At 47.2% G+C, this 11,429-nt stretch overlaps 4 protein-coding genes across 4 annotated transcripts; 1 reads left to right on the forward strand and 3 right to left on the reverse strand.

The window, feature by feature from the left end:
• Positions 1-167: 167 nt before the first annotated feature.
• Positions 168-3,095, reverse strand: LOC128708885 (biorientation of chromosomes in cell division protein 1-like 1). Its single transcript, XM_053803864.1, has 3 exons — positions 2,863-3,095; positions 1,854-2,797; positions 168-1,789 (listed from the first exon to the last, which is right to left on the reverse strand). Exons 1-3 carry the CDS (start codon positions 3,093-3,095, stop codon positions 168-170), a joined length of 2,799 nt encoding a protein of 932 aa, XP_053659839.1.
• Positions 3,096-3,614: 519 nt separating this feature from the next.
• Positions 3,615-4,370, forward strand: LOC128717963 (uncharacterized). The gene is made up of 3 exons (XM_053811639.1): positions 3,615-3,733; positions 3,805-3,945; positions 4,025-4,370. The coding sequence occupies exons 1-3, from the start codon at positions 3,615-3,617 to the stop codon at positions 4,368-4,370; spliced, it is 606 nt and encodes a 201-aa protein (XP_053667614.1).
• Positions 4,371-4,659: 289 nt separating this feature from the next.
• On the reverse strand, positions 4,660-7,043 carry LOC128719745 (beta-galactosidase-1-like protein). The gene is made up of 8 exons (XM_053813375.1): positions 6,975-7,043; positions 6,739-6,896; positions 6,438-6,652; positions 6,203-6,367; positions 6,023-6,127; positions 5,612-5,958; positions 5,259-5,537; positions 4,660-5,196 (listed from the first exon to the last, which is right to left on the reverse strand). The coding sequence occupies exons 1-8, from the start codon at positions 7,041-7,043 to the stop codon at positions 4,660-4,662; spliced, it is 1,875 nt and encodes a 624-aa protein (XP_053669350.1).
• A 1,176-nt stretch (positions 7,044-8,219) lies between these two features.
• On the reverse strand, positions 8,220-11,361 carry LOC128717964 (beta-galactosidase-like). Its single transcript, XM_053811640.1, is given in 9 exon segments — positions 8,220-9,007; positions 9,073-9,459; positions 9,559-9,669; positions 9,751-9,915; positions 10,001-10,215; positions 10,469-10,626; positions 10,736-10,864; positions 10,867-10,939; positions 11,309-11,361. Coding segments are annotated over 9 exon segments (2,079 nt in total).
• Between the last annotated feature and the right edge of the window lie 68 nt (positions 11,362-11,429).

The raw sequence follows: 11,429 nt of genomic DNA on the forward strand, positions 1-11,429 counted from the left end.
TTACCGAGAGTTTACTAAGGTAAATGGCATTGATGTAAAGTTAACTGCACTTTTTATTAATTACCACATTAACGATACATTTCTTTAACACTCTCCTACTAACTACACACACACCTCAACCAACTGCACACTGGTGGTTTGTCTGACTACGGGCAAATGTTCCTATCCTAAGCATCCGTTCCCACGGATGGTGGAGTGCTTTTTTCAACCAATCGATTCCTTATGGTGCGCTGTTTCCGAATAGCCAAAGTGGTACCGCTTTTGTCACCTTCTGGGCTAAGATCAAGCTTCTTCGTTATACCGTTGATTGGTTCGGTACGTCTAATTTTAGCGCTTCCGAACGCACTTGTTGTGGGTCGTTTGGAAACTCTCGTCATAGACACCGGCGGTGCGGTAAGCGAATAGATCATCGTACTGTAATGCTGTACCTTAAAGTTCTTACCGAACGTAACACCATCCGTTTTGGACCGCAAAAAGTTTAACCGCTTCTCATCGATCCGGTAAGTTTCTTCCTCCTCGGGAAAGTACAGCAGCTCCGGTTCGCTAACCGGTGACTTCGGTGCGTTATCCACCGATGGTTGTTCCACCTTCGGAACGGGTGACGATATCAATGGTCCGGGTGACTTCCGTTTACCGTCGCACACAAACTCTAGCTCGATGCCCTGATCTTCCATGCCCCGTCCGGCGAAGGCTTTGTTCTCGTTGATGTACTTTTTCGCCATTGCCAGTGCCTGTGCGCGACACTTCTGTTGGTGACGTTGGATCTGTTTGCGCACCCTTATTAGACGTCGTGCTTCGTAAAAGTTTGAGGCACACATTGGCTTCCGTATCTTTCCCTCCGTTGATTGCCACTGTCGTTGCAGCGATTCCAAGGTAGCATCGTTCGTTTGCGTTTCACCGCTTAACAGCCGCTCAATTTCCGAATCATCCGCACTCGTAAGCATCTGATCGATCACGACCGGTTGCACTGGTAGTACGATCGATTCCAATCTGTTGTATGATTTCAACGTTTCGGGACTTTTCTCCGAATCGTCGCCCGATTGGATGCCGGAAGAGGATGAATCGATAGGCGTGCCACTACCCGTTGGTGTCACCGAACGACAGTTTCGATCCAGCTCCTTGCCAGTTGGCGATTGCGCTGAATCCGTCGCATCTTTTGTGGGGGATTTTTCTTTTTCAGGAACTTTTTCATTGGATTCCTGCGAGGAGGATAATTTATCTTCAGCACTACGATTCTCTTCGCACGCCGGTGGTGGACCCGATCCGCCAGAACCGTGCTTATCGCTACCATCCTCTGAATCGCGATCACTCGATCGACGGTCGTTTTGGTGCTTGTGATGTTCCTGATAGTGATCATCATCTTTGTTTGACGTTATTGTTTTATCATTCTGTTCATCAACATCTTCTTCGTCTTTTTTTCCTTCGCCTTCCTCTTCCGGTTTTTGGTCATCCCCTATATGTTCCGTTTCTGTGGGTTTTTCATCTGCAATAAGGGGTTGGTTTGATGGAGTATTTTTAGCATGCTCATCACTCTTCACACTGCAGCTGCTAGCATCGGACAGTCCTTTGACTTTCGATGGACTATCTTGTGCCGATACCGGGCCATCTTCTGAGCGTGAATCCTTCGTATTATCGTCACTGAACGTGTCTTCACAAATTTTAAGCGAATGTTCCGATTGGGACGTTTCCTCATCTTGCAGCGTAAGGTTTGGCTGTTCGTTATTATCTTTGGGTTTCTCCGAAGTATCTGTCGGCGTTTCCATCGGGGTCTCCATTGGAGTGCTATCATCTGCAAATAGGAAAACGACGTAAGTAAAATGTAATATTTCATAGGGGGGCCTTTGTTTGATTACCTTCTTGATCGCGCAATCGGTTACCATCGCCAAAACTCTCATCACCACAAATAATTGTTGCTGAAGGACGCCCAGTGCCGACGAAATCATACTCATCCTTCTTGAAATCGAACGTAATCTTCTTCCCGACCCCCGATCTCCTATCATTTTCGCCCTCGTTGGAGCTGGAAACTTTGTCCATTGAACTGCTGAACAGTGTAGGCATTTGGGCCTCTTCGGTAATGTCCAGCCGTTCGTTTTCTTCCGGAGGTTGCATCTCTTCACTAGACGATGGTGCAGTTGCCGTTAGCAGCTGACTGTTGCTAGACACCTGTGACAGCTGAGAATCATTTGCTGGCCCAATTTCCTGACTGAACTCTGAGTCTTTCGTCGTCGGATACTCCTGTTCGTCGCATGCCGGCACATCGGTCGATTCCTTGCTAGGAGTACCGCGTGCAGGACTATCCGCACGATCGTCACTTTTCACCGACTCCTGAGACGTAAGTCCGCTAATGGCGGAGGAGTTGGAATCGTTCATTTCGTCCTTTGTTTTGCTGGGCGATCGCACTTCCAGCGGTTCAAATGCGGGGGATTCAAAGTCGTCTTGCTCTTTCGATTCATCCAGCACCTCATCATCGTCATCGATGTCCATGTTTTCCACGACATGTTCAACCGGTTCTTCCATGGGTTCTGGTGGTTGTGGAAGCTGTTCTGGCGGTGGCGGCGAAGGAGTCAGGCAACCTTCAGACTTTTTGTCTGAATCTGGACTCACCGCTTCCAAGTCTTCTAGCAATGATTCTGCACATATGGATGCATGCTCATTCCCGTTGAAGGATGATTTTGGTTTTTCAATTCCAAGATAGTTGTAGACAATTTCTTCCACCTTCGGCTGGAATATGGTGGCTATCTTAGGGTTCACCACCTGATCCACTATCCGTTCTACACCGGCATCGAGAAATCCAGATCTGGAAATATAATTATCACATGATGAGGCCGTACATTTTCCTACCGTCAAACAGTGTACACTCACTCGATGATGTTTTTCCGCAGCTGATCTCGCAGCTGATTTTTGTATCGTATGTTATCGGACCATTCTTGCTGACCTAGAAATTTATTCACCGTACCTTCCACGCGTTGGCGTAAGTTTTGATAAGCAGGTTTCGTATCCACGTCGGCCAAACACTCCTTCCGGAACTGATCGAAAAGGCCTTGAGACTTCAGCTCCTGCACCATGGCGTCGATGAAATGCGGATCGTCTATCATGATGGCTACGGTACGACACAACAGAATAGTGTGTAACGTAAGCTACGTGCAGAAATTAACATTGAAAATGGAGTATAATCAATATCAACCGCATGCAAACTTTCTATATGTTGTTTTCATCAGCCGGATGCTCAATGCCACCGAGTCAGTGGGACAATTGCGCACCATGTAATGCAATGGAAACGATGTTTTTTCCAAAATGTACTCATTGATTAGTTAAACCAATCGCTCAAACATACCTTACGACGATTATTTATACGCTAACGTTACATGAAACAGAAAATTTATCAACTTTGTCTCTACACCAGATTATTTTTTACAAAATACGAAACTTTTCAACAAACAAACTACGCCGACACGAATCGCACATTTGACAACGGTTTGACATTCGACATAACCAAAGGTGTATAGAGTCGTGGTGTCTTCGTTTGTGTCGAAGATATCATAAACCTTGCTATTGTTTTGATCTCTCATTTTCATTTGAGCGACAAAAATCACGCCGGTAGGCATCGCTAGAAAATGAGTCAGCCGGTGCAAAATGGTACGGATAACGACGTGCTGACCGAGTGTTACGATCCGGTTGCCATTCTGCTGAGTAGCGTAAATCACGACACTGAAAATCTCACTGAAGTATTACGGTAGGGGATTTCTTCTGATGCGCGTTTCTATCGTTGCCTTATCGTTAATTCATCATAATCTTTTCCTGCAGACAATGCGGCGTTAAGTACAACCAACTCAGTGGTCTGGTGGAGGAGGATCTGCGACAAATGGGCATGAGCAACAGTAAGGCCATAGAGGAAATTTTGTCTGAAATATCCACTCTGTCCAACCAGGAGCGACTCTACGATAGGTAAGCGTTAACCTTTTTTTTTCCTCTTGAACAACAAAAGAACACACTAACCCGATGCCGGCATTCCCATATTTCCCAGTGTGCTTCGGAACGAGTTCCAACCTCAGGAATATGTGGAAACTGTTTGCCGTAACAGTATGGAGCACATGGAAGTGATGAGTTGCATGATGCGGTTAATTCACCTTAAGACAACAGCGTCCTTTCCTTATAATGTACTGCTAGATGAGCGGCATTATGCATCGGGATATTGCCTACATCAGACCAAAAAGATTAAGGAAAAGCTGGATGAGATTCATTCCTATGTTGACCTGACAGAAAATTGTGAAGGATCACGATCATTCAAACGTAAAATAGGCCTACCTTTAATGTTAATTGCCGGTGCAGTAGTGTTATCGCTTGTTTACAAGAAAACTGTTATGTCGTAGCGGTTCTTTATGCTATCTATGTGATTTATTGCACTTGAACGCGAAGCGTTGTCTGTAATACATTTGAGCAATACAATAAAATATCTACAAGTTCCTTTTCTTTCATCTCAATAATCCATTCTTCAAAAATACATTAAATATAGCATTTATTCAAAATTTAACGATCGTTGTTTAGTGTGGTCTTTGACCTTTCCTCAAAGATTTGAAAATAATCTTTTTTGCTGTAAGTACGAGGAAACAACTTAATAGTTGGTCCACTCTGTACTGCCGGTATAAGTTAGGTTTTGATTTAAGTAAATATTGGCTTATCAATGAACTGCACGTAAGGATGCTGAATGTGCTGCTGGTACTCGATCATGACTAGCTGGTTGTTGCCTTTCTTCAGAATGTGTCTCGGCACATAGAGAGTTATTTGAGGTCCAGCCAATGGCCAATAGCGACCCAGGTTGAAACCATTAACGAACACTAATCCTTTACCCCACGCACTCGGGTACAGATAGGTATCGTAGATTGTATCGGTATTGATCATAAACGTGCCGTAGTAAATCTGTGCACCGGCACCAACTAGATCTTCCTTCTCTGTGGGTTGTTGGGACAAAAAGTTCTCCAAATAGCGATAGCTGTCCAGTGGGAATGACGTGATAGTCCAGTTGTATAGGGTTTTGGCATCGACAGTCACCGATCCCAATATACCCTTAAAGTCGTTCGGAATGTTGTAATTAATTCGGCCCTGACTTTCTACCAGCAGCTGAAGCTTTGTACCCAGTCCCACACTCAATGGAATCGTATCAACGTTGGTTTCACGCGACATTATACCGTAGAAAGTCTGTTGTAAGAAAGAGAACGTTATTTAAAGTATGAATGTAACGAAAAGGGCGAAATACTCACGCCATCGACATGCACGTAAGCACGATCGTGAAGATGTTCCACCTTCAGTGTGAACGGATCACGATTCAACCCGGCCGGTAGCGTCGTTTCGTACAGCAGAAATCCAGAATGTTGATTGAGTGCTTCAAACGAAACAGGTTGAACGGCAGCAACAATTCGGCTCGACAGCATTGTTCGGCCGTGTTTCGATATCATCGATCCACGCCGTTCCAGCCATACCGTGTCAAGTGTCATTTTGGGCAATTTCTCCGGTGCTGGCACGCCAGGATCACCAAAGTACTGTTGTGTAAATTGGAGCAAAAACCAGTTTGAAGTGAGAATTTGATCACTACACAACCGGCACAATGCCTTACCTCAATCAACACTTTCCGGATTGCGAAATACTTTGCGGTTGGATCTCCGGCCTCATCCAATGGTGCATCGTAGTCGTAGGACGTTATATCCGCACTGTACTTACCGGGTCCGACATCATTTGCACCGGCAGTAAACCCGAAATTGGTACCACCGAAAAACATGTAAAAGTTCACGTTTGCCTTCTGGTTGAGCATGATCTTCAGCGTGTTAACCACCATTCCCGCATCGACACGCGCCGTCGGTTCCATCCAGTGTGTTAACCAGCCAGGGTAATACTCAGCATTGACGAGCGGTCCTTTGGGCAAAAACTTGCGCAATTGTTGCCAGAATGCGTTCGGATTGTTGGCTAAAAGGTGCGGATAAGTGAATGATGAAACATGAAATTGCTAACAAGGCAGAAATCGTATTACTGATGCCAAAATCCAGCGTCGGTAGAATTCCGGGGATGGAGCCACACTTTAAAAGCTCCGGTCCATCGTTAGTAAACAGTACGGCTTTATCCTGCACGAAGTGAACTGTTATGGGGAGTTATTAAAAAAATATTAAAACAACTTTTCTTGTGTGCCGCAATGGAACTCTTCCAGGCGTACCGGTTAAATTTTTCAAGAACTCCATATACTTCCCGTCGCAGGCATGGAAGGACCCGTACTCATTTTCAATGGACACCATAATCACGGGACCACCGTTTCCGTACAGATGAGGTACAATGCGTGGCATGAGCTGATTGTACCAAGTTTGAACTTCCCTCAAGTAGTCTGCCGAGAAAGAGCAGTGCAACAAAACAGTAGAAAATGTGAAGAAACCCTGGATGTAATCTCGACTAACCTCCGTCGTAAGTTCGCAACTTGATTGTAGGATATTTGGTGAGCAACCAGTGTGGGAATCCTCCCATATCCCGCTCTGCACAGATGTATGGTCCGGGCCGCAGTATGACAAACAGATTTTCACTGCTCGCTGTCTCGATAAATTCCTCCAGATTGGCGATGCCTTCCCATTGGTACTGACCCGGCATCGGTTCGTGTAGTGACCATTCGATGTAGCTAGAGCGCAGTAACATTGTTCATAAGTCTCGTACTGATTGGAGTCGCGCAACTCCCCCGTGCAATGATCCCCTCCCGACACTTACGTCATAACTGTGTTCAATCCAGCCGCCCTCATCGATCGCAAGATGTGGCGCCACGATTGGGGCAGCGCGCGGAAGTAATGAAACGAACCGGAGATAAACTGGAACGGTTCGCCGTCCTTCGTGAAGGTATCATTTTGCAGGTCGATATCAAACTTTCGCTATGGTGGAGAGGACATCCAACGATAGGTCACAATCGCTTACCAACGTCCAACGATAAACATTCCGTAACTACTTACAGCCGGTTGAAGAGCTTGCAAACCACAAAGACAGAGTGCTATCGGCAATAGCACTAGATAAACGTTCATCTTGAATTTTTGCTACACTTAGAATTGATTGGATCGAAGGGGATGAAACACGGACCAATAGTTAATCACGGCGGTAGGCACGACTATACTGCGGGCACGTTCGAACAGCTCTGTAAGCTCCGGACAGAATCGGCTCAAAGGCAAGTGAGCGATTGTTATTGGCGTTTCTGCTTCGTCTGTTACAATCTCAATCCTCCCACATTAAATCCCACAGGATCTTATTTCAGTGCGTTTGAAGATGGACAAGAGATAGCGCACCGAATGAGATCTTGTACACTCTTGGGTATATTTTATGTGTTATCTATAGCTCACCAATCTATTTCACAATCTCGCTTTTTCAATTACAAAAGAGGTTGAACAACCCTTGACGAGAACGTTACAAAGCGTTAAACTGTGTCTAATTGCTCACAACTGTTCCAGACGTTCCCGGGCAAAACTTCGGCTGCCGGTCTGTTGCCGTAGGATCGTTCGACGTACCCGATCCGCTGCGTTCCAGGTGTACGGTGCAACTAACCGACATTCGATACGTACCGGGACTAAACAGCAACCTGCAGGCGACATCAAGACAGGCTTATCGTATCCCCACCCCATGCAGCTAATCAGAACAGGCCCTCTTTGTTCATGCTGTGTGCCACGCCACTTTGCACGAGCGGCTGGAAACGACGATCGTTCTGCGATGCTATGTGAATTTGTTTGCCGAGTGGCATAACGGGTTTTATATTGAGCAGATTCATCGATAGAAGCCAAATGTCCCAGAATGGTCCGCGAGCACCGAACGGACGCATTCTGCAGAGCGGGACACCATGCGAGCATTAATGCTGCTGATCCGGGTGTTATGTCTTACGAACACGTCCTGTTTCGTCGTGTTTGTTCGGCTGGCAGTGTGCAAAACGCTTTATAGAAGTAGACACGTGTTTTCAGACGGATGTGCATATTCGTTTTATTCTACTTTGTTAAACGCCCAGATTAAATACTTGGCCACTTAGTTACACAGTTGGGGTTTAAGATTGTGTCCCGTTTGGCAGGGTACGCTCGTGTATGGTTGATGCAATAGACGTTTGGCCCGAATTGGAACCAGGTCAACGATCAACGATGCACGATAAGAGGCAATGATTGTGTGATAACGTGTGCTGCAGTACCTTCTCGATACTGCAGCGATCGTCTGCCCGTTCCTCCTCAGTTAAACGAAGGCGTTTTGGAAAATTTGACCGGTGGCACAGAGTCACGCTCCTTCTGGTATTCGACAATCGCGAGGTAATTGTTGGTGGGTTTTAGCAAATGTTTCGAAACGTACAGTGTTACCTGTGGACCGACCGTCGGCCAGTAGCGTCCAATGTTGAACCCGTTGATAAAAATCACCCCCTTGCCCCATCCGGTTGGATCGAGGTACGTATCGGCCAGCTCCCCTGCCACGTCGAATGCCGCATAGTACACGGACATTGGAGTTACCTTCGGCGCCTCACCTCTACCCCGTTGCTTCCGGTGGTGGCGCATTGCTTGCGCGATCGGTTTGAAATCATTCAGCGGCAGACTGTGCATGGTCCAGTTGAACAGTTCCCGCGTGTTAACGTACACATTGCCCACGATACCTTTGGAGTCGTTGGCAGTGCCAAAGTTGATGCGTCCCTGGTTTTCGATCACAATGCGCAACGTTTGGCCCGCGTCTAGGGCGAGCGGAAGCGCGTTGATTTGGTTTTCGCGCGACAGTACCCCAACGTACCGGTCCCCAACGAACACGTAGCCCCGATCGTGCACACCCTCCACGACGAGTTTGCGTGGGTCCGTCTTGATGTCGTCCGGTATGAGTGCCTCGTACAGCACTAGGCCGGAGATTTGGTTTAGCGCTTCGAACGACATGGGCAGATGGTTGGTGACGGTTCGTGCGGAGAGCCGATCAAGCAGTGCCGGTTCAAGTAGGCTTCCTAGCCGAACCATTGCCAAGGGTGGTAGCTGGATTTTGAGTGCTGCAAATAAACCGTGTGCGTGTTACATTGGTGTTTGTCTGTTTGTTGTCGAGAAATACACCAACCCGGTTCGGGAACAGGTACATCGGGCGTCGGGAAGTACTTGAGGATGATGTCACGAAGCGCGAAATATTTGGGCGTTGGATCACCGGACTCATCCAGTGGTGCGTCGTAGTCGTACGAGGTGATATCCGCCGCATATTCTCCAGCACCCTGTTTGTTAGCCCCCGCCGTGTAGCCGTAGTTTGTACCGCCGTAAAACATGTAAATGTTCACATTGACCTTGTTGCGCAACATAAAGTCCAAGCTGTCGGCGACCAGTTTGGTTTCGGTGCGGGCCATGTGTGGTTCCTGCCAGTGCGTTAACCATCCCGGATAGTATTCCGCGCTGACCAATGGTCCTTTGGGTTGTGTTTTTCTAAGCGTGTCCCAATAGCCATTAATTTCGTCCTCTGCAAAAGAATATTTTTACGCTTGTAGTCAAGTGTTTCACAAAAAAAAACCGAAAGAGAGAGAGAGAGAGGGAGAGCCCGCGACAGGGCAAATTATACCTGTTCCCGGCCCGAAATCAAGCGAGCTCAGCACATGCTCTATTGCACCGCATCCCTCCAGCCCTGGTCCGTTGTTGGTGAAGAGTACCGCGTTTCCCATCACGTACCGCTCTGAAGTTCGAGTGAAGGGGAATTTGATGGCCCGATTAGAATGCGGGTGACATTTCAATTCTTGGTCGCACACATACATACCCGTCTCGTCACGCAACCAGTTCAGGTATTTGTGATCGCACGCATAGAACGATCCATACTCGTTCTCAACCTGCACCATCATGATCGGACCACCTTGTCCGATAAGGAATCTTTGCAGACGGGACAGCAGCTGAGCATACCAGGTCCGTACCTCCCGCAGATACGCTGCGTTGGGAAATGAGAGAGGGAAAAAATGGTTGGAGAGTGAGTGGGACAGTCGATTTCGGTTCGTTTGGAATACGATCCGTACTGTTATCGTACGTGCGGAGCTGTATGTTTGGATATTTGTGCAGCAACCATGATGGGAATCCGCCCATATCCCGCTCGGCACAAATGTATGGTCCCGGGCGCAGAATAACGTACAGTCCGGCGTTATCGGCCAGCTCGATAAAATGCTCAATATCGGCCATTCCTTGCCAGTTGTAGACGCCATCCTCGGGATTGTGCAAAGACCATTCGACATACCTAAGGGGGAAACGAAGTTGTACAAACATCGGCAGCGGTGAGTGACCGCGAACAAACCAAATTACGCCATACTACAACACGCATCTTATCACTGGCTACACCCAACAAATGGTCTTATCTTGCCGTGTGCAAGTATCTTCTCCGCTTAATCCTGTGTATCGCTGTCATTGATCAATTGGTACCGAGAGCCCACGCTGCTATCACCACCGCGAATGGCATTAATTCTTGATCACAATGCATTGTTTACACTCACGTCGTAATTGCATTAAGTCCGGCGGCGCGCATCGACCGCAAGATGGATGGCCAACTTTCCGGCAGTGCGCGGAAGTAGTGGAACGAGCCGGCCACGTACTGGAACGGTTTACCATCCATCACAAAGGTGTTGTTGTCGTAGTCGATGCTGAACAGGCGCTGCGAGCGATACAGCAAACAAAAACATCCACCGGCAAGGTTGCGATATAACTAGCGTTAAGTTGTGAAACGCTGACCGCGACAATCTGGGAAAGTTGGGAACCCTTACCATATCGACCGAGCGTGGCGCTGCAAGCAAGATCACCAAACAGGAAACAATGTGCACGATGTTCGCCATGCTAGGCGCTGGTTTTCCGCAGAACATTTCCCGCAGGCACGCACCGATAAACTGAGCACGGCATGCCGTTGCAGTACTGCGCCGAATGGGGCGTTCCGGCATGGGAACTGGTGTGTTGATAAGCTTGATACACGACTACCAATGGAGAGCGCTTAAAAGTCATTCCATGCCTGAGCAGAATGACGGCAGAGACGACACGGTGAGCGTAGGGGAGTACGGATGTTCTTGAGTTCTTCAGTTGTAGACAATTATTCAATTGGTAGTGGGTCTGCTGTCGGCATCGGCGGTTCCGAAGGCAAAGGTCAGTTGGGTGTATTATATGTTTATTTTATTCAAAGAGAACCCGCAGAGGTCTGATTCAGAGTGGTTGAGTACGTTAGATGATTTTGTTCACTGACCTTCCCTATGGGGAGATATATGCCCGATGTGATTTCATTATGACAGTTAAGGAGATAGGAGAACTAGAACACCGATTAGAGATTAGCATAGTCGATATAATGGAACCTCACAATAGGTTTCGTTTCGTTTGATGGCTCTGGATAGTTCTCAATTTGCATATTTGCTATTTTTGCACATTTTTCTGATAAAAAAACGAATGATTGTATTATATTCTCACATTCTTAAA

Source organism: Anopheles marshallii, chromosome 2, assembly GCF_943734725.1.
Source record: "Anopheles marshallii chromosome 2, idAnoMarsDA_429_01, whole genome shotgun sequence".
In the NCBI taxonomy this organism is placed as follows: domain Eukaryota; kingdom Metazoa; phylum Arthropoda; class Insecta; order Diptera; family Culicidae; genus Anopheles; species Anopheles marshallii.

What these genes read in the sequence shown, in the direction of transcription:
- LOC128717963 (XM_053811639.1), top strand. Translation starts at nt 3,615, where the DNA reads ATGAGTCAGCCGGTGCAAAATGGTACGGATAACGACGTGCTGACCGAG. An exon ending in AATCTCACTGAAGTATTACG is followed by an intron (nt 3,734 to 3,804) that starts GTAGGGGATTTC and finishes CTTTTCCTGCAG; the next exon opens with ACAATGCGGCGTTAAGTACA. An exon ending in CAGGAGCGACTCTACGATAG is followed by an intron (nt 3,946 to 4,024) that starts GTAAGCGTTAAC and finishes CATATTTCCCAG; the next exon opens with TGTGCTTCGGAACGAGTTCC.
- LOC128708885 (XM_053803864.1), bottom strand. Translation starts at nt 3,095, where the DNA reads ATGATAGACGATCCGCATTTCATCGACGCCATGGTGCAGGAGCTGAAG. An exon ending in CTGCGGAAAAACATCATCGA is followed by an intron (nt 2,798 to 2,862) that starts GTGAGTGTACAC and finishes TTATATTTCCAG; the next exon opens with ATCTGGATTTCTCGATGCCG. An exon ending in CCGATTGCGCGATCAAGAAG is followed by an intron (nt 1,790 to 1,853) that starts GTAATCAAACAA and finishes TCCTATTTGCAG; the next exon opens with ATGATAGCACTCCAATGGAG.
- LOC128719745 (XM_053813375.1), bottom strand. Translation starts at nt 7,043, where the DNA reads ATGAACGTTTATCTAGTGCTATTGCCGATAGCACTCTGTCTTTGTGGT. An exon ending in GTTGCGAACTTACGACGGAG is followed by an intron (nt 6,368 to 6,437) that starts GTTAGTCGAGAT and finishes CTTTCTCGGCAG; the next exon opens with ACTACTTGAGGGAAGTTCAA. An exon ending in GTTCTTGAAAAATTTAACCG is followed by an intron (nt 6,128 to 6,202) that starts GTACGCCTGGAA and finishes TCCCCATAACAG; the next exon opens with TTCACTTCGTGCAGGATAAA.